The sequence below is a fragment of the Mesoplodon bidens genome (genome assembly GCF_964165515.1).
Source record: "Mesoplodon bidens genome assembly, chromosome: 2".
Taxonomy (NCBI): domain Eukaryota; kingdom Metazoa; phylum Chordata; class Mammalia; order Artiodactyla; family Ziphiidae; genus Mesoplodon; species Mesoplodon bidens.
In genome coordinates, this window is record NC_138177.1 from 68,565,493 (window position 1) to 68,587,148 (window position 21,656).

General features: G+C 54.5%; 1 protein-coding gene across 2 annotated transcripts; it reads left to right on the forward strand.

The window, feature by feature from the left end:
- Positions 1-4,271: 4,271 nt before the first annotated feature.
- NECTIN4 (nectin cell adhesion molecule 4) lies at positions 4,272-20,780 on the forward strand. Of its 2 annotated transcripts, none has more exons than XM_081224875.1 (9): positions 4,272-4,487; positions 13,166-13,525; positions 14,754-15,044; positions 16,150-16,270; positions 17,209-17,357; positions 17,603-17,762; positions 18,183-18,258; positions 18,625-18,708; positions 19,042-20,780. In XM_081224875.1, the coding sequence occupies exons 1-9, from the start codon at positions 4,412-4,414 to the stop codon at positions 19,264-19,266; spliced, it is 1,542 nt and encodes a 513-aa protein (XP_081081001.1). In that variant the 5' UTR covers positions 4,272-4,411; the 3' UTR covers positions 19,267-20,780. The 2 variants fall into 2 exon arrangements, with proteins under 2 accessions (XP_081081001.1, XP_081081002.1); XM_081224876.1 differs by having other exon boundaries at positions 17,606-17,762.
- The last annotated feature ends 876 nt before the right edge of the window (positions 20,781-21,656 follow it).

The window sequence follows — 21,656 nt, forward strand, 5'->3', positions numbered from 1 at the left end:
AGCTTCTGCCTGAAATAGCCTTGGTCCTGGGGGATGGAATCAAGCCCCCATCAGTAATCTTCCACTACAACGTCAGTCAACCTCCCAGCGCTTCTCTGTACAAAGAAGCCAAGGCAATAAGCAGATCAAGAATAGCTTAATATCACACAGAGAAACAAAGCTGTATAGAAATGGATTACAGACGTTTTGTCCACATCCATGCTTCCAACTAGTTCCACTCTGATTTATTATCCACTCTTGTCTCTCCCAAAGCCCGAGGGTCTCCCTGCCAGCCTCTGACTCTTTGACCTGGGATCTCACCGCAGACAAACAGGATATCACTCACTAAGAAGCTCTCTCATCTACACCTTCCCCCAACCCATCCTCCTGATACCCTGCCCCCAGCCCTTCCCACCTGGACCCACTCCCTCCTTCCCCCACTCACTCACTCTGACCCTCACTCTCACTCTTCTTCTTCCCCACACCACCCCACCCATTCTTGTCCCTCCCTGACTCACCTCCAAGTCCCATTGACACAAACAAAAATTTCAGCACAACCCACTCCAACCGGTTTGGCTGAGGTGTGCAGCCTGCCATGGGGACAGACACAGGTTACAAGCGGGTGCTCGGATACATGCAGGTGATGAACATCTGCGGTTTTGCACATAGAGACAGCCCCGGGTATGCACACGGCATATATACATACAGAGACATATAGGGAACACATGATGGAGGGACATAGCATGTTATAGTTGTTTATGTGTCTGCCTGTCCTAATTGAGGACTCCTTGAAGGCAGGGACACATGTATTATGTGTCTCTGTCCTCTCCCTGGAGCCTGGCACGAAGAGGTGCTTACCTAATGTCTGTCGAATGAACTCAGGTATGCAGACCTGCATGCAGGGGTGCCACTCAGACAATTTACATGCTAAGGATGCTGCCTTGACTTGAATTGTTCCCGTTCTTAGGGCCCAGAATGCAGGTAGGAGGAGGGTAGGTAGTGAGGCATGAGGGGAATGGGGGTTCAATGAGGAAGAAAGAACAGACCCTCAGAGACCAGGCACTGGTCTGGAAAGTCTTCCCCAACCAGTATTTCCTTCTAGCTCCAACCCTGGCATTTGCCTTCTGCAAGCTTCATCCCAGAAGAGCCAAGGCAAGGCCTAAGGATGAGGGCGTATTCCCCAAGAGTATGGCCCTTGTGAGATGTGCAGGACTGAGGGCACAGGGGGCAGGGGGACTCGGAGACCAATATTTGTTAGATGAGGGGGAGGAAGATCCTTACCTCAAGCAGAGGGCTGGAATCACTGCCTGGCCCAAGTGCTCCCTTTCAGGCCCAGTGGTTCACGTAGCCCTCCCTCCAAGGCCACGTCTGGGGTCTAATAGGACCTGAACATACCCATGAAAAAATATTTGGCACAGCCTGGACTTAACACCTCTGGAATGTCCAGCCTCCCCCCAGGGCTCCACATGGCTGGAGTTGGGGGTGGGTGACTGAGGGTCCCAGCCAGAGGCTCACAGACTTCCTGACTGGAAGCACTGGGATGTATTGTGAACTAAAAGGCTGAAGGAGATATAGGGGCTGAATACCCACCTTGTGATCTAACTGCTTTCCTACCACTGTGCCTCAGTTTCTCCTGTGGTTTCCTGGACCAGGAGGGGTGAATCTGTGGGAAGGAAGGGAGTTCCTCTGAAATCACACGATAGGATCCAAGGTTTGATAATTATAATTATAACACGGGACGCTCCTCTCTCCCTTTCCCCCCTGCTCTACCCCACCCCTGCCACCGTGGATCTCAAAGCAGCATAGGGGTGGGGCTGCTCCCCTGGCATGGGTGGGATGTAAGTCCCAAAGAGGGGAAGGGGTTTACCAAAGTGGAGGTGGAGAGAAACAGTGGAGGTGGAGAGAAACAGGAGCTTTGGCATTCGGCCTGGCCCCGAGTGTGGGAAACAGCCCTCCAAGAAGGTCACTACCATGGACACTGCTGAGATTTGGGATCTAGAGAGAGAGTTGGGGTCATGGTCCAGAGGCAGGGTTAAAGTCTGGGTCACTAACCAGATTCAGGAGAGCCAGAATCTCCACTCCTCTACCTGACCACCTTTTCCGTTCATAACATCATGCCTTCAACAAAAATGTATTCAGGGGCTTCCCTGGTGGCGCAGTGGTTGAGAGTCCGCCTGCCGATGCAGGGGACACGGGTTCGTGCCCCGGTCCGGGAAGATCCCACATGCCGCGGAGCAGCTGGGCCTGTGAGCCATGGCTCCTGAGCGGAGAGGCCACAACAGTGAGAGGCCCGCGTACCGCAAAAAAAAAAAAAAAAAAAATGTATTCAGTCTTCATTAAGTGCTGTGGACTGTCCTAACATGGATGACTGAGACAAGATTATAAAAGAAGCCTGACTTTCCAGGAGTTCACAGACTACAGCTCTCATCCTGTCCCTCAGTTTAATACATTTACTGAGTCCTTGGCACACAGCAGGCTTCAATTGTTGCTTCTTGAATTGAAGCTTACAATTTAGTTAAGGAGATAAGATGTGCACAAATTATGAGTACACAGGCTATAATAAAGGGACTAGCAGAGGCTGAGGAAGAACAGAAGGGAGAAAGATTAATTTTAGGTGGGAGGAGCTGAGAACGCTTCATGGAAGATGTGGCACTTGAGGTCAGTTTTGAAAGATGAGTAAGATTTTGACAGGTAGAGGTGAGGGTGCTTGTGTGTGTGGAAAATATTCTACCTGAAATGACCCCCCACCTTGCTGTTCCCGGCCCCTCCTTCCTGCCCCTCTCCAGACAAAAGGATCCCACTGCAAGATTTTAACCCGTATGTATCTTCTCTTCTCTCCTGTCTACCTGTATATATATTTTTCGCTCCAGTATGTCAACAATCTTGCCCCTCCCCATCCCTCAATTTTCAGGGAGTTCAGAGTCTGCCCCCTCCTCTGGCTATCCCAGCTAGGCCAGTAAGTTTGGTTTTTGTTTTGTTTTGTTTTGTTTTTTTGCGGGCCTCTCACCGTTGCGGCCTCTCCCGTTGCGGAGCACAGGCTCCGGACGCGCAGGCTCAGCGGCCATGGCTCACGGGCCTAGCTGGGCCTAGCCGCTCCGTGGCATGTGGGATCTTCCCGGACCGGGGCACGAACCCGTGTCCCCTGCATCAGCAGGCAGGCTCTCAACCACTGCGCCACCAGGGAAGCCCCAGGCCAGTAAGTTTTTGTGTAACTTGGCGGTTACATTATATGCATCCAACACGGAAACGCGTGGTCTTACAGGTCTGAGTACACCTATAGGGATATAAGGATAGAGTATTTGGAATCAAGATTGTCCTTGCAAAGTCCGGACATGTGACTTTGTCCAATGACCATGGGATAAATGGATAAAATGACCCTGGAGATGGTGGAAAGGAACCCCTTTCCACTCAGGTAGTGCTGACTCACTTTGGGGACTTCTGGCCAGTACTGAGAAGGTGTTGATGCTGAGAGAGGGTCCTGCTAGGGAGGCCAGGAATCTGTGGGGTTAATTCCTTGGTCAATCCCTTGGCTTATCCTCTGTGGGGGAGGGGTGAAGCAGAGGGGGTCACTTAAGTTCCATCTGAGGGGTCTTTCTTTGAACTAACTCCCTGCCTCAGGGATAGGGATGTAGGGATACTACCTAAGTTGTGTGTCCTCCAGCAAGCCCCTTCCTCACTCTGGGCCTCCGTTTTCTCATCTGATGGATGAGGTATTTGGGCCAGTACTGTCCTCAGTTCTGGCCTTCTCTGATTCTGGCTCCCAAGCTGAACCCCTCTGGGAGACTGGGGAACTCGGCAAGGCCCGGGGGGAGGCAGCAAGGCTGGCTGGGGTGTGGGAGGTTTGGGTTCCTTTCCACCCAGAAGGGCCTTGCCCCTGCTCCTACTGGCCTGGCACCTCCCTCTTTGAGCCACGCCAGGCCTTAACCTACCCAGCCGCCCCACCCCCCGCCTTTCCTCTCCGGTCACAGCCCCTTCCACACACTGCCAGGTAAAGCCTGGAGCTGACGATGGGATCCCACCCCCCAGGTCCTTCCCTTCTTCCCTCCCTCTCTGGCACCCATTAGCCAGCGCAGGCTGCGGGGGTGGTGGCTGCCGTGTCTCCGCGCCAGGCCCAGCCCCCAGAGACGCACCTGTTCTGACCTGCTGAGCAGGTTCCCAAGTTTCTGCTGTCGTTGTTGGCCACGGCGTGGGAAGCAGCTCTGGGGGAGCTCGGAGCTCCCGATCACGGCTACTTGCGGGTAGCTACGGTTGGGTGGGTGGAACGGGGCCGGGTCCCCGAGTGGAGATCCTAGTGGGATAGGCAGGCACGGCAGTGCCTGAGGACTCCGTGCTTCGTGCCTTCTGGGTCGGTGCCCAATCCAGCTCTAGAGCCGGCTCCCAGGGAGAACTTGGTGGAACTTCAGAAACACCGGGCAGCTCTGCCTTTTGACCGATGCCTCTGTCCCTGGGAGCCGAGATGTGCGGGCCTGAGGCCTGGCTGCTGCTACTGCTCCTGGCATCGTTTACAGGTAGGACTTGCTTCAGGATCCTTGCTTCTGAGCCCAAGCCAACATACACACACACAAACACATATACACGCACGCACACATACATATTCCCTTTCCTTTTACTCTGAACTGAGGAATCAATCTCTCTCTCCCACCTCCAACTGATAGTAGTGCCCCCAGAAGAACCACTGTAGCTCTCCTGCTTCATGTCCCCTGCCAGCCCCAGGCCAGGTCATTGGGTCTGGGGTCCCTGACCACTTCAGCCAAAGGGCTGGAGCTGCCTCTTGGGGCAGAGCCACGGTGACCCGTTGCAGGTGGCCAGGGAGGTAGAACTGGTGGGGACCCTTTCACCCCAGGTTTTCCTGGAGGTTCCCTCGCCTACCCCCTGGGCTCCAGAATTGCTGACTGGGGCTGCAGCTGGTTTCCCCAGTCATCAAGGTGTAGGAAGCCTGATGTCCAGAGAGCCGACAGGGTCTTTCTATCTCCTTCTCCTCTCTTCACGATATCTTAGAATACTGTTGGGTGACTACAGGGGAGCTGGAAGCTCTTCTCACTCTGGCCCCCTCTGTCCCTGAGCACACTATGAGGTGCCAGGGTGGGAATCAGGCGGTTACTCAGAAGAGTGGGGGTCTAGGTTAGGGCACCTTCTAGAGTGCCCTACCCTAGGGCACTCTTTTGTTTATCCCCTGTCCCCCCATTTTCTCAGCTAGATGTCTTGTATTACTCTCGTGTAATGTATTACAGAAGATATAAATTATAGGAATTTATAATCTTCAGAGTGGGGGAGAGTATATGTGTGTGGGTGCGTGCGTGTACATAATGAGTCCACGGTAGGTAGGATTCCGTAGGCTGTCCCCAGGATAATGGGCAACTGAGAAATCTTTCTCCTTGGAAAGACAAGACCTTATCTATATGGGACAGTTTGATTCCCAGTCCCAGGATCAGTAGTGACGGAGCCTCAGTTGTCCAGCAGGGCCTAGCAGTGATGTCCCCCAACCTCCATCCCCAGCTAAGGCTGTGCTGAGGAGAGTGAGGTCTAGATGTGTGGATGGGTAGGGGCTGCTCCCGCTCTGATCTTATAATGGAAAGGCCGTTGGCCCAGCCTCCAATCGCAGGTTACTGAAACTCCAAGCCCTGCCATCCCCCCTACACCCCACATCTTAATTCCCATCTTCCAGACAACCTTCTCACTCGCTTAGGCCAAGAGGGTGGGGCCTGGTTGCTGGGGCCAGGGAACTCGGCAGTCATTTTCCTGTAGGATCTACCCACACCTAAAGAATGGAGCCATGATGTCTCAGGACTCAGAAGTTACCAAAGAGATCATCGATTCAACTCCCTCATTTTACAGATGGGAAAACTGAAGGAAACAGATAGGCAAGTGAGCTAACAATATTACTCAGTGTTAGAAGCGTAACCAGGGTTAGCGTCTTGGTCTCCCAGTTCCTAGTTCATTAAAGCATAGTACCTCTGGGTGCACACTAGGGATAGCCAGGGTGCTGGATGCTGGAGATGCAGCAGTGAACAAGACAAAGTCCCCGCTTTCTTTTCCCATGACACGAAGCTGTTCTTTCTCAGAGAAGCCAGGGAAGGGTAGAGGACACCCCTTCTAGTTAGGGAGTCACCCCAACCTTGCTCAGTGCCTGGACAGGTGCTGTGGCTACCAGGCTCCAGGGAAGCTGGTGCCCAGTGAGCCACACTCTACTGCTATAACCTGCATGGAGCTGGAGGGTGCTCTGAAGGCTGGAACTCAGACTCCAGGTTCCTAGCCCGAGGATCAGATGCGTCCACCTAACTGCCACCCCCATTCTGGCTCCTCTGTAGGCATCTCCTCAATAGCCCCCAGGAAACTAGAGTGTTTCTTGTCTCTGAAAAAGCCTTGGATTGGGAAGTCAGGAGTCTTGGGTTCTGGTCCCTTTCCTGCAATTAATTTGCTACACGACCTTGGGCAACTAAGAAACTAGACTTCAGTAGACCAAGAGGTAGAACCAGATGATCCCTATAGGCCTTCCAGCTCTGAAATCCTGTGGCTGCGTAAATATCCAGCCCCGAACTGAAGGTGGGTGATGGGTGCTGGAAGAGGCGGTGAGTCTGGCTGTGGTGACAGAAGGGGGAAATGTCCTGACCCCATTTCTCAGTGGGGACCAAGGGTAGCTTTACCCTGGATATTGCTTTCTGCCCCTGCACTGCTGCAGATTAGTGCCCCCACCAAGTCCTGGGCCATTAGAGCTCTGAGCCCCGGGGCCCTGCCCCACCCCTGACAGGGAAAGGAGCCCATGCTAGGGAGGCACCTCAACACCACAGCTCTTTGTCTCTCCTTAATGGGATGAGTTTCCAGGTGAGGTCCCCTCCCTTCTCCCTCCCCATCTCCTGCCCTGGGGCTGAGGGACCTAAATCTACAGATACCCCTCCAATAGGATCCTAGTTCCTAGATCTTTTTTGGGGCCCCACTGAGCCCTGCAGGACCCCAGAGGGCACGGGGTTCTCTGAATTCTGAAGTCTGTCCTCTGAGGTTTAGGACCAGCTTTCTGCTGAAGTTAGTTTCCTAGAAAGGGAAGGGCCCCATCCCTGCTTTTCTACTCCTGTTTACAGAGGGGGGCAGGCCCTTTCCTGTAGTATCTACCCAAAGCCAGGGAAGCCAGAAAGGCAGGCTAGCTTCCCTGCCCAAGGTGGGGAGAACTAAGGAGAATCCCAGGGAAGCCCTGTGGCCCCATTGACCTTGGTCCCACCCCAGTGTTTCAGGGAGCTGGGCTAAGGGGACCCCAGCCACAGAGATGGCAGTGAGGGGCTCAGAGTAGAGTCTACAGTCCCAGCCTCTAGACCCCAGCGTCTGGATCCTGGGGTCCTCCAGGCAAAGTGAAGGGGAATCAGCCACCGTGGGGAGCCAGCCTAGTGAGGAGAGAATGCCTGGGCTTCCCAGCCTTCCAAACTTGCCCTGGTGCTGACCCAAGTCTGGACAGAGAGAAGGGATGGGGGTGGGGTGGGGAGCTGAGTCAGGAGTGAAGGGAAGAGAGGAGCCTAAGGGTTGGATCTGGGAACAGAATCTAAAATGAGAAGGTCAAGTTCAGAACTGGGGGCAAGCCACCAAGCTTCCTGGAGCAGGGCTGTGCAGGAGGGGGTCAGGGTCACTCTTTCACTGAGGCAGGGAACCTCTGGCCTCAGAAGTTTACCCACAGTTCTCAGGGCACCCTCCTCCCCTCTTGCCTTTAAAACTGGCTGGCGTGTCCTGAGAGCTGGGTTGAGGCTGTGATTTGGGGCGGGGCAGAGCTGGCCACACTTGCAGAGATGGGGGAGGGGGTGGTTGGCTGGCAGGACTGGGGAAGGGGTTAGGATCTCAGGAGTTTGGGAGAAGCGGAATTCTGGGTCTCCCACCCACAGTGTGGCTGTTTTGGTGACTCAGCCGGGCTCAGACTCTGGCTCCGGGGGGTTTAGGGGACTTACCTGTGCTGGGAGCTGTGTCTGGGCCAGAGCCGGGGCTGCCTCAAGGCCTGTCCTCCCCCATTGTTCTCACCTCCCTTTGTGATTGCTGTGGCCCCCCTCCCCATCCACTAATCTGTGGTGGGCGCTTTGCCCGGGTTGGGAAGCTCTCACTAAGCTGGGGGGCTTAGGACAATGTGGGGTAAATGAGGGAGGTAGATGAATGCAGAGGGAGAATCTGCTGGTTTTCAAAGTCCCTTAGCGTTCCAAGGCCAAGGTTATGGGGGGAGGGATGGAAGAAAATAAGTGCTGGGTTGTGTATATCACCTGTCCTGAATGGGGGGCTTCAGGGCTCCCCTCCCACGTCTGTTCTTATCCCAAACTCACCCACATATTCCACCTGTCTCTGGTGGAGGCTGCTTCTGTGGGGTGAGGGGAGGCAAGAGTTAACAAAGGAGAGTGAGACCCTAGACAGCTTGGACCCCTCCCCCTAGCCCCAGGCAGGGTCTCCCCCCACCACTTCCCACCAAACCTACACCAGACAACCCTCACCCCAGGCCTGGAGCTAGAGCTGGTTTTTCTGGTGGTGGCAGCAGAGGCCTGACAGAGATTCCCAGGGAGAGGCCTCCCTGGGGGGCCAGAGGTGTTGGGGGGCCTGGGGGCGTGGCTTGGGGGTGAGAAGGTGGGGGTCCTTCTAGTAGGAACCTGAGGAGCAAGGGTAGAGAGAGCTTTTGTTTTGTTCTGTTGGGGAGTCCTTGATGGCTATTTCCCATCACCCTGGAGGGACAGTGACCTCATCTCTGGGTCCCTCCACCTGAGATGCATCTGCCCTCAAGTCTGGGGTGGGGTGGGGAGGACTGCCTGGGCGACACTCCAAACGGGTGCAGAGGCGAAGTCGCCGAGCCACACACCACCGACCTAAGGCAGCTGAGACAGACAGCCATGCAGAAGCCAAGAGAAACCGACATCAAAATATTTACTATGTGTACACATTCACACACACACGCCATTTCATAGCTCGCTCTGGATGCAGACAAGCACACACGCTTTCCTGAAGATAAGACATGAACACATATATGTGCAAAATGCCCCCAAGTTCATGCAAAGAGACAGCCTCTCCTGCATGTGAACCAGCACTGAGACTCACCAGACCCTCACCCAAAGATGTACGTTCAGACGCAAAAGGCTCACACTTATTCCCTTCTTCCTACTCACAGGCCCATCTCTAGGACCCCACTGTGTACCCCTAGATGTACTAGCAGGGGACGCTGAAGGAGAAAGGCTCCTCAGAAAGAAAAGCCTCCTTGCCCAGAGATGCCGTCATCTGCAGCTGCCAGCCTGTTTCCCCTCTGGAGATCAGAGGCCAGGCCTCACACAGATAGGAAAGTTGGGACCCAGGCACAGGGTGGGGAGCAGGCAGCCAGCCCAAGCCAGGAATGGAGGGCCTGTCTGGGAGCAGGCAGGGTACACAGAGGGCAGGGCCCCAAAGAGGCCCGGGGGGGCTTGGCCCGGGGTGGGGGAGGCTGAGGGCAGGGATCTTGTCTGGCCAGTTGGGCCTGTTCTCTCCCTTGCGCAAGGTGGTGGCTGGTGGTGACTGAGGCTAAGCCTGCTGTGCAGCAGTGGCTGAATCACCAAGGCTCCTGACCAGCGTCCTGGTACTCCCAGAAGTAGGGGAGGGGAGGGGAGGGGAGGGGAGGGAAGGGTCAGAGGGAGGAGAGCCCAGCCAGCAGAGTCCACCAGGCTCAGGAAACAATTTGCAGCAGAAGGGTCCGTGGGCTTGGCCTGGCTACTACATGCCCGCAGGGTGACCTCACCAGGCAAGCGGTGTGTCTCCTTTGTTCTGGTGATGTCATTATGCTGATGCCGGGCGGGCACTGGGTGGGGGAGAGAAGGGGGAGGCAGTCCTGGCCTACCCTACCCTGGGAGTATGAGCTTCTGGGTCCACTGGGCCCAGGACAGGGATTCTAAAGCCCAAGTTCTCTTTTCCTTCTCTTGCAGCCTGTGTGTGTGTGCGTGCGTGTGTGTGTGTGTGTGTGTGTGTGTGTGTGTGTGTGAAGGAAGGCATTGCTCAAGCTGAGATGCTCCCACTAAACAGTGGATTTAGGACAATGGGGAGCTCACCCAGCAGGGACTTTCTGGTTTTACTGGGTTCCTCATCATGCAAAGCTTGGGCTTATCACTTGGGATCATGGGGATCTTGGACCCACAGGTAGGGATGTGGAAGATTGGACTCAGACATGTGCTGGGGACTTGATGCATGTTGTACCCTAAGAGGGTATTTTTGGGAATTCCCTGGCAACTCAGTGGTTAGGACTCCGAGCTTCCACTGCAGGGGGCATGAGTTCGATCCCTGGTTGGGGAACTAAGGTCCTGCATGCTGCTGTGTGGCAAAAAAAAAAAAAAAGGTATTTTTTTTGGGGGGAAATGTGCGTGATTAGTGTTGGGGAGGGGCCAGCTGGTTGGCAAGTGTAGGGATGGGGATGGAAAATATGCCATCTGACATTGTCCTAGAAATAGTCTTTGAAAGGGTTTGTCTGTCCCAGTGGAGCAGGGCTTGGACTCCCTGTGACCTGCATGGACCCCAGTGGTCGAAGCAGAGGAAGTACTGGGAAGCCCCTATCTCAAGCCCACCTCCAGCCCTTCCTTGGCAGCCCTGCTCCCTCTGGCACCAGGAGGAGGTGTCTGGGAGAGGTGCAGATGGTTAGCTGGACTCCCAGGCTGGGCTGGGTGGGACCAGCATCAGCTTAGGCAGGTCAGGGCCCTGGTATCTGGCCCTGCAGGTCTGTCCTGTCCCTTTTGGGCCCTCCCAGCTCCCAAGAGTATCCTCCCTTCCTCCTCCCTTGCTAGCAGGGCCATGGGACCCCCTTCCTCTGTCCCACACTCTGCCTCACTGGAACCCTCTCGTCCACTCTAGCGGGGCTTCACTTTCTCCCTCCATGCCTGACGCGCTCATCCCCTTCCTTCTCCCTAGGTCCAGTCTGGAGGTGTTTCCTTTGGCAGAGAACCCAGATAGCCAGCCTATCCTGTCTCTAAGGTTGTCTCTAAGGCAACCCTAAGGTTGCCACGCCAACCCTCTCCCTGCCCAGCCCAGCCAAAGACTGCACATTCCTCCTCATTCTACTCTTTCCTTCTTCCGCCTGTCTCTCGCATTCATTCATTCACCCACCCATTCACTCAGTCAGTCAGTCAATAAACATTAATTGAGCACCAATTATGTGCCAGGAATGCAGACCACTGAGCACTAAATCAGAAACCATGTTTCCATATGTGATGTGAGACCGAGTTTATACTCTTGAGGTTCTCCATCTGGTGGAAGAGGCAGACAAGAAAATAGCAAATACAATCTGTTGTGTAAAGTACTACAATGGGTCAAAGCAGGGTGCTAGAGGAGAAAAGAGGAAGGGCACCTCACTCTGCCTGAAGTGGGGGTGAGGGGAGGGAGGGCTCCAGGAGCAAGTGATGTCTAAGCAGAGTCTTCAAGGATGAGTAGGAGTTACCCAGACAGTGATGAGTAGGAGTTACCCAGACATAGGGAGGAGGGCGTTCCAGGCAGGAGCACAGTGTGAGCAAGGTGAGGGCCTGCAGGGTGTGTGAAGTGCTGGCCAGAGGCAGGAGCTTTGAACTTTTGGGAATTGCTGGATATGCATTCCAACACAAGGAGCTCTTGCCATCCCAGAGAGCATTCACTCTGTCCGCAGCCCTCGGCCCCCAGCCCTATGTTTCACACGCTTTATTCCACAACTCCAAATTTCTTTCTTCCCAGCCATGAGATTCCCCGGCCATGCCTCCCTCATAAGTTACTTATCCTAGAAACCTAGGAGTTGTCTTTGAGACTTTTCTCTCTCTTTCCTGTCAGTGACCAAATCCTGCCAAACTTCCCCTGGAACTGTCCCGTCCTCTCAGCAGCACGGTGCAGGATGGCAGCTGCAGGGTCCTAGTGGGTCTCCTGTCCCCAGTCTCCCTACTTTCTAGTCTGAGGGCACATGCCCATTGGCTTCATGCTTTAGGGACTCCCTATGTCATCTTGGCCAAATCTGAATTCCTTTGCCTGGTGTGGAAGGTCCTGGGTGATTTTGCTCTGACCAGACGTCCCGCTTCCTGCTCAACACACACCCTCTGCCTTTGTTCTGTCCTCTCCTCTCTGCTTCCTGAACCAGCCAGCCTCTCCACCTCCTTGGGGTTCGCCCACCTTGGTCCCTTACCTGGGACCCCTTTCCAGGTCTCATGCCCTCCTGATTCTACCCAACTCATGCATGAGCCCCTCCCATGTGACTCGGGACCTCTGTGACTGTCCCATCCCACGACTAACCTGCAACACACCACTAGGCACTAAATCAGAAACCATCACAAGTGTTTCCATAGCTGTCTCCATACGTATCTCTTCTTCCAGAATAGAGCTCAGGTTCTATGAGTGCAGGAAATGCATCCTTCTTTGCAGATAAGGCTACATGATAGATACCCCTGAGTGCTTCATACTGTTCCTTGTCAATGCACAAAACACTCATCTTTTGTCGCTGGTCCCTATCTCTGGTCCTCCGATTCTGGCTCACGATTCTGACCCTGTCATGTGTGTCTGTCCTGACCTCGTATCTCTGGGTCTCTGACCTGGGGCCTTTCTACCTTCGGTGACTTGCTCATTCCTGTCTCTGAGCCTTGGTTTGTGCCATTCCTCCCACATAGAATACCTTCTTCTCTCTGGGAATCCAGGTCTCTCATCTTGAAGCCATGAAAAGACTGTTCCGAAGGGCCTGCTGGTTTGGACCCTTCCTACACTACATGACCCATCCCAGACACCAACTGTTCTCGACCCTTGCCTTGGCTCCTGGCCACACTTTCTGAAAGCATTCACTTTTCCCCCCCTTGCTAGGTTGAGCCTTCTGTGAAAGTTTGCCCATGGCTTCCCATCTTTGTGTGCACAAAATCCATTTCCCGGAGCTCCCTGAGGGCAGAGGCTGGGTCTCTCCTCCTGTTATAGCCCCCACCTTACAGTTGCTCAGGATACAATCCTAGGCTGAGAGAGGGTGTGACTCTTCCACATACCACCTGTGTGGCTTTAGGCAAGTCACTTCCTGGCTCTGGGTCTCAGTTTTCTCATCTGTTAAACGGCGCCTGCCTCTTGGGAATGTTTTGTGAATCTAATGAGGTAATGGACTGAACGCGCTTTGCAAGCATAAAGTGCTCTAGGAGTCCCGGGCTGCCTTTGCGGACATTATCATTGTGGTTAAGTGTTCCCCCGGCTCTGGCAGTGCCCCTAATCCTGGCTGCTTCTGTCTGCCCCCCTGCAGGTCGGTGCCCGGCGGGCGAGCTGGAGACCTCGGACTTGGTGACCGTGGTGCTGGGCCAGGACGCAAAACTGCCCTGCTTCTACCGAGGGGACCCGGGCGAGCAGGTGGAGCAAGTGGCATGGGCTCGTGTGCATGAGGGCGAGAGCGGCCAGGAGCTGGCACTTCTGAACTCTAAATACGGGCTGCACGTGAGCTCAGCCTACGAGGGCCGCGTCGAACAGCCGCCTCCCCCAAGGAACCCCCTGGACGGTGCGGTGCTTCTGCGCAACGCGGTGCAGGTGGACGAGGGCGAGTATGAGTGTCGCGTCAGTACCTTCCCTGCCGGCAGCTTCCAGGCGCGGCTTCGGCTCCGCGTGCTGGGTAAGTGGGCCCCGTTGGGCATGGGGGCGGGGGTGCTGTGTGTGCAGAAGCACCAGGTCCTCAGGCCCCGGGTCTTGGAGGGCAGAAGCTGGAGGCGGGGGGGATGCAGAGATGGAGCGGGCAGAGGCGGAACAGGAAGAAGAGGTGGGGCCCTGTAGGGATGAGGGAGCTTCATTTAGCCACCCCCACCTCACCCCAATCCAGAAATTCTCTCCAAGTGACCCCAAAAGCTTGATACTGCTTGGTCAGGCTTGGGGGAGAATCCACGTATTAGGCTGTTCTTCCTTCTGCTGATCTGAAATCTCCCTCTCGGTTGCTTTCACCCTCCCCAGCAAGATAGCACAGGCTTATTCTCCCTTCTGCACGACAGCCTTTCTACCAGCTGAGGACCTCTGTCATGCCCCACCCAAATCTCTTCTTCTTCAAGCTAAACTTACAGGTTTCTGCAACAGTTCTACTAAAGACACTCATTCAGAGCCTCCCTCACCACCCTGGGCTCCATGGTTTTAGAATGTGGTGCCTAGACGTGGACATGCAGACCCAGCTATGACCAGTGTGGCTGTGCATGACCAGTGGGGCTGAGACCTTTCCTGATCTGGACCTTCAGTGAATGTGGTTGGAGACCACAATCCCCTTTTAAACCACCACTTTGCACGGATGCCCTAGACTTATGGTCAAGTTAAGTCTTTTCCATTCTGTGCTTGGACTGTTCATGTTATGAAGATTAAAAATAAATAAAGCCCTTTATAGTTTCCCTTTATCTACATGGAAGTTAGTAATACCAGCCTTAGTAGAAAAATCTGGGTGTGGATCTTGGCTTCACCACCTAATAGCTAATGATCTGGAATAAAATACCTACTTCATGTTTGTTGACAGGATTAAAAGAGACAACGTTTGTAAAGTGTTTAGCACAATTCTGGGCACATAGTAAGTGCTTAATAAATGGTGGATATTATTATTATTATATAGATGTTATCTGGTTAGTTTTTTAATTACTTCATTATTTTTATTAAAAAAATGACCCGTACTCATTGTAAAAAATTCAAGCATTGGAGAAAGGTACAAAGTCCGCTGAAATGCTACCACTCATCTGGCATCTTCGTTGATGAAATAAAAGAAGAAAAAGGGGCCTGAAACTTTGCACCTGTGCAAGGCTGAACTGGGATGGGGCGGGGCCTCCTGACAGGGGTTGTAAAGGTTGTGACTTCTGCCTCCCCCCCATCTGCAGTGCCTCCCCTGCCCTCGCTGAATCCTGGTCCAGCACTAGAAGAGGGCCAGGGCCTGACACTGGCAGCTTCCTGCACAGCAGAGGGTAGCCCAGCCCCCACCGTGACCTGGGACACAGAGGTCAAGGGCACAACATCCAGCCGCTCTTTCACGCACTCTCGCTCAGCTGCCGTCACTTCAGAATTCCATCTGGTGCCCAGCCGCAGCATGAATGGACAGCCACTTACCTGCGTGGTGTCGCACCCTGGCCTGCTCCAGGACCAAAGGATCACCCACATCCTCCAGGTGGCCTGTGAGTACCTGGATCTTGGGTAGGGCGCCCCCATGGGCTCCAAGAGGATTGGTGAGTTAGTGAGAGACCCTAAGCCACACCAGTCTGGCCAGCCTGGGTCCTGGAGGCCACCTTGTATGGCTGAGAGAGCACCAGTCCAACGTAGAAGACCTGGAGCCCATCCCAGATGACCTTGGCAAATCACTCTGACCTTGTGTCCTTCTGTTTACAAAGGAGCTGGCCCTGCTTCAGGGGTTGTTGGGAGAATCAGATATAAACATGGAATTAAAAGCATTTTGTAAAATAGACAGTTTAGGATTGGAAGACAGATAGACTTGGGATGAGCCCTAGTTCTGCTATTTACCAGCTGTTATTCAATCTTATTAAGGTTCATTTTCTTCATCAGCAGAAGGAGTATTATTATATCAACTTTACAGGGTTCTGAACGAATGCAAAGCCTCTCGCATAGTGCTTAGTGCATAGAAGGTGCTCGGTCGACAGTCGATATTGTTTTCCTGGCATTAGACTTTGAGCCTCTCTGGAGGATAGCACTGTTTTCTACTCATACTAACCCAGCATTTGGCACAAAGTAGGTCCTCAACAAATGTCTGTGAAAGAAGTGAATGAACCGGAATTCCCTGGTGGTCCAGTGGTTAGGACTCCATGCTTTTGCTGCCAAAGGCCCGGGTTCGATACCTGGTCGGGGAACTAAGATCGCACGAGCTGCGCCACACAGCCAAGAAAAAAAAAAAAAAAGAGAGAAATGAATGAACTAGTAGGATGGTTAAGCCTTTGGTGAATCAGGGAGTGTTTGCTGAGCACCTGTTCTGTGACTAGTGCTATGCTACGGACCACGGGGGATTCAGAAAAGGTGTGCCACATTGCTGTGCAGAGGGACTTATAGGCTCATTGCACAGGTAAACCCATGTGGACTCTCTGAACTCAGAGAGGGGAGGGAGCTGTCAGTAAGGTGGGGCTGGGCTAGCTTTGGCCGCAGATGAGTAGGATGGAGAAGGGCAGGGGGAGGCTATTCCAGGCAAAGTGGGGTCTGGGGTGGGGACCCTTTGAGGAAGAGCATGATCAAAGGTATCATTTCCATTCTTTCTCCTCCAACTTTTCATTCCAGTCCTTGCTGAGGTCTCTGTGAGGGGCCTTGAAGACCAAAATCTGTGGCAGGTTGGCAGAGAAGGAGCTATGCTCAAGTGCCTGAGTGAAGGGCAGCCGCCTCCCTCGTACAACTGGACACGGTAAGGGCCTGGCTGGGGACCAGGGTCTTTCCCTCAGGACCAGCACGTACCCACCGTGGGCTGGGACGATATATTCTGAGCCCCACATAAATTGGGGCACGTGTTCAAACCAATACAAGAATATGCATGCTCACCAAACACTGTTATTGGCTGGCACCTAGGAGTGTAGTATACATGGTAATTGGCAGAGAATTAGCTGATAAATCCTTGGCTTTTTTTCCCTTAACTTTAAAATTGTGAAATATAATACAGCATTTCAATGTTAATACTTTATATATTTATGTGAGTGCCTAAAAGTGAATAAGACAAAAAGATACAGCTGACTGTGACTGTTGTGAAACTAACACTCTTATAGCTACTACCAGGTTGATAGCACCTCAGAAGCACCCACCCATCTCTGCCAGTTCTTTGGCTTTTTTTCAGGGTCTGAGATGTCCAGACAATCAGGGAGGGGTCAGGGACACATGTGTGTGAGCCCATGACAGGCTCACATGTGAGCAGATGAGCCATGCATGTGGCCTTGTGCCTGGGGCTGTGTTCATGTATCCTGCCATGAAACATCGTGGGTGCTGGGGCATGCAGTCACATTGTCCAAGTACATCTGAGCCCCGATAGGAAGGGACAGTCCTGTTGTGTGGACTTAATATACCGTGTGGACCTGGTACCTAGTGCAGGATGACGTGATGCCTATGGAGCTTGTGGGACGGCACGCGTGTGGATCTTCCCCAAGTGTGCGTGTGGGTGCCTGGGTCAGGCTGGGCGGCAGGGAGAAGGGACCTCTGCCTAGACCTGCCTAGGGGAAGGAGGGGCACCGTGGGAACAGCCGGTGGCTCTGGGTGACGTCATGGGGGAGGGAGGGGGAGAGCTGCCCGGGCACGTTGGGTCGTGGCAGTCTCAGCCCTCCCCAGCCAGCACCCATCAGCTTCCCTGTCCTCCAGGCTGGACGGGCCTCTGCCCAGTGGCGTACAAGCAGAAGGAGATACCCTGGCCTTCCCCCCGCTGACCACTGAGCACAGTGGCACCTACATCTGCCACGTCAGCAATGAGCTCTCCTCAAGGGATTCTCAGGTGGCTGTGGATGTTCTTGGTAAGCACTGGGGCAGAGGCTGGGGCCTGGGCCAAGGGCCTGGTGGGGGGACAGGGAGCAAGACAGAGAGAGTGAATTGGGAGAGTATTTATTTGGAGGGAGCTGGACTGCATGTATTTTGCAGAGGGCCAGGCTGAGGGGGTGGTCCTGGGACATGTTTTGTGAGGACAGTGCGTGGGGGGCTGTGGAGTCCGGGTGCCGGTCAGGGATCTGGGCATCTGCCTCAGATAGTGGCCTGTCTCCAGCAGACCCCCAGGATGCCACAGGGAAGCAGGTGGATCTGGTGTCGGCCTCCGTGGTGGTGGTGGGTGTGATCGCCGCACTCTTGTTCTGCCTTCTGGTGGTGGTGGTGGTGCTCATGTCCCGATACCATCGGCGCAAGGCCCAGCAGATGACCCAGAAATAGTGAGTACTGGCCACTCCTGGGCAGGTAGAGGTAAGCAGGGAACAAAGGGGAGGCAAGCAGGAGGTGGGCCAGGACTGAGGAGCGAGAGGAGACTGGGCAGCCTGACATCTGAGGAGCTTGTGGACCAGAGGTAGGCAGAGCCAGCCTTCTGGGAGGTGAGAAGGGCCTTGGGGCCTGGGTCGCAGCTGGATGAGGGGAGCCACACTGCCTGAGTGACGGTCAGATCCACATGCATGTGTATCACATGGGCACACACACGCTCTGCAGCCGCACCGCCACCTACAGCCACTCACTCGCACTTGCAGGGACAACCCAGCGCCCACACCCTCCAGCCCCGGCTCACATAGGCTTGACCAGGCTAGGTTCACCTTGGGAGGCTACCACTACCCTCAGCTCCTGACCAGGGGGTGTCTTCCCAGTGAGGAGGAGCTGACCCTGACCAGGGAGAACTCCATCCGGAGGCTGCATTCCCATCACCCGGACCCCAGGAACCAGGTGTGTGCCAAGGTTGGATGCATTCTTGGGGCCTGGGCCGCCCCTCTGCAGACCAGAAGCGCAGCCCGCCCCCAGGTCTGGCCGCTGACTCAGCCCCGGCAGGTCTGGAGCTGCTTTGGGTTTGCTGGGCTCCTTCAGAAGGCCCCCTTCAGCAACCCCCTTCGAGGTTGCTGTGGGAAGCCACCATCAGCACTGGTTTCAGAGTGGGATTAGGGTGGGATGAGGGTAGGGGTGGGGGAAATGAGGATGTTTGCATCGAGGAGAGAATGGACAGGTCAGGTTGGAGGAAAGGTGATTAGGGGGGAGGCTGGGGGAGGACAGAGGTGAAGAGGCTGAGCCCTGTTCTGACTCCTCCCCCATGTCCAGGCCTTGCAGCCGGAGGAGAGTGTAGGGCTGAGAGCCGAGGGCCACCCTGATGGTCTCAAGGACAACAGTAGCTGCTCTGTGATGGTGAGGCCCCCGGCCCCACCGGCGTCCCTACCACTCTCCTCAGGCCCCTCTCCGGGTCCCAGATGTGGTGCGTCAGCTGCCCCTATCACCGGTCCCTGATACCTCAGACTCACGCTGCCCCATCCCATCCCCTCCCCGCCCCGCTATGCCTTTGCTCTCTAGTCTCCCCTTCCCCAGGCCTAACATTCATTCCTGGCCCCCCATCTCTGAGCCGTTGAGCAACCATAACCCCTGCTTGTGCCTGACCTCTGACCCCAGCGTGCCCCAGCCGACCCCCTCATGTCTGGCTGCCCCGCCTTGGTTCCTGACTTGCCCTCCGCCCTTGGTCTCCAGAGCGAAGAGGCAGAGTGCCGCAGTTACTCCACGCTGACCACAGTGAGGGAGATTGAAACACAGACTGAACTGCTATCTCCAGGCTCTGGGCGGACAGAGGAGGAGGACGATCAGGATGAAGGCATCAAACAGGCCATGAACCATTTTGTTCAGGAGAATGGGACCCTGCGGGCCAAGCCCACGGGCAATGGCATCTACATCAATGGGCGGGGGCACCTGGTCTGACCCAGGCTGGCCTCCGTCCCCTAAGCCTGGCTCCCTCTGCTGACATGGAAGATTTCAGCTCATCCCCGGGGAGCCTCCCTACACACCTCATTTCTTGCGGAAGATGCTCCCCACCCCACTGACTGCTCGACCTTTGTCTCCAGTCCTTCTGTTGGATGATGGGAGGGCTCTGCTTGTTGAGTCACTCCCGCAGTGTGTGCAGGTCACTGTGTGTGCACTTGTGCTTGTTTGAGTGTGCACTGTGTGCGCGCGGAGGGGTGACTGTGCCGTGGTGTGCGTTGTGTTGTCACGTCGGAGTCCAAGAGAACCGTGGTGTGTGTGCCACAGGGTTCAATGGCTGCGTGGGGAACGCCATAGGGGATCGGTTTGTGTGTCGTGTGGCTCTGTGACCTTTGCCTGTAAAATGCAGGTGTTTTCCTCAGACCCCAGAGCAGTATTAATGATGCAGAGGTTGGAGGCGGGAGGTGGAGACCGTGGCCCAGGTCCAGGTGTGCGGGCATAGTTGGAGCTGGAATCTGGCCTCATGAGTGCGGGAGCCGGTCTCCCACCACTCGGGAGCTGTCAGGGCAAGTGTAAAGCAGCGGGCCTAGGGGGTCAGCCAGAGGCTCAAACTGTTACAGAAGAAACCCTCTGCCCTCTGGTGGCCTCTGGGCCTCTGCTGCATGTACATAAACCTGCACAGTGGAGCTTCTTTAAGGACTGCTGCCCCAAACGCATTAATAGGAGAAAAGACTTTTTAAAAACTTTTGATTCATCTGGACATTTATTATTGCAAGCATTGCTTAAAGTGACGTCAGCCTACACGAGAATTCAGCAAAGCTAGACCTTGCTCAGGTCCTACTCCAGGGGGTAAATTCCTGTGGTTCTGAAAGGTGCTCCATCTAAGGCATCTTAATCTAGGCAGGCTCTTGGGAGGGAGCCTCAGAGCTGATAGAGTTTGAAGGAGGGGTGTGCGCCCCTCAGTTACTGGCTATGGGAGGGTAGGTAGGGTCCTTGGCCCTAGCGGCTCCTTAGCTCTTCCCCCAGCCTCCTGTTTTCTTAGTTGTATCCACAGTTGTTTGTGATCCCTTGGTGGGGGGCTGCTAGGACTTGGTGACAAGGGCTCCTGGTTTGGTTGTGGTGTAGGGGAGAGAGAATAGTGATTATAGACCAAGGGAGGTGAAGGAGCTGCTGGGAGCAAGAATGTCTCCTTTTCCCCAGGGGTCTCAGGGTTACTAACTTGGGGTTCTTCCAGCAGTTTCTCTGGTTGGGATTAGATAAGGTCCATTTTGGCCTGCCCCACCCAAATACATTCAACCAGAATATCTAGATTTAGTGCCCAAACCCTGCTCAGCCTGAACTCTGCTGGATCTCTGGACCAAAGGAGAGACCCTCATCCCCTGCTCTCCAGCCAGCCCAGGACTTTGGATGTGGAACCTGAAGATATGGAATTCTAGTATGTACATTTTGTGTAAATATGTTCATATTTGTACATAAAAAAGATATTCTGTTTTTAAATAAACAGATAAAACCTGTTCTTTCCGGTTCCTGTCTTGCTCCCTGGACTGTGTAAGTCCTGAACCTCAGTGCTCTCTGTCTCAGCACCATCCTCCTTGTGGTCCCAAGTAGGGGAGGAGTTAGTTTGCCTGGAACTAGGGGGGACGGGGGAAAGAGACGGCCTCCACAAGACCTTCAGCCATCTCTGAGAGTCGAGGTCGGACAGTGGAACTATAAGCCCTTCCAGGATAGGCATTGCCTTAGTTGGCAGTATTTCATATCCTGTATTGTATTGGAGTCTTACTACAACAGGCCTGGAAAGTAGACAACAGTGTCAACTTTTTACAGTCAAAGAACCCAAAATTCAATGAGTTCCACAGAATGTTAGAGTTGGAAAGATTTAAAGATCATCTAGTCCACTCTCTTCATTTTTTTATGTGTTGAAACTGAGGCTCAGCAAAGTAATGTGACTTGACTGAGACTACAGGCTGGTCAGGGCCAAAGCCTGGGCATCCTCCCTCCTGGGTATGCCTTGCACAGCTCTGTGTTGTTCTGCTCCTAGGCAAGTCTCGGGTCTCCACCTCAGACCCCAGAATTCTGGTCTCCAAGGGTGTCAGTCACCTGCTCACGCCCCAGGCGCTACCAGCCACCCCAGGGCTCTGACATCACCTCCTGTTGACCAATGAGTGGAGGCCCAGCAATGGGTGAGGATGTGAATGTCAGCTACCTCCCCCACCCCAGCTCTGTGGTTGCAAAGATGCTCTAACAGGAAGCGGGTTTAAGGAGCTGCACAGCTTCCTGCCCCCCAGGGCTGAGCAGGGCGAGAAGGGCGAGTGCCAGGCCCGGCCACGAGACACAACTTCTTGCCGGGGTCCTGGCAGCTTCCTCTTCCACAGCCACTTCCGTGTGGCCGG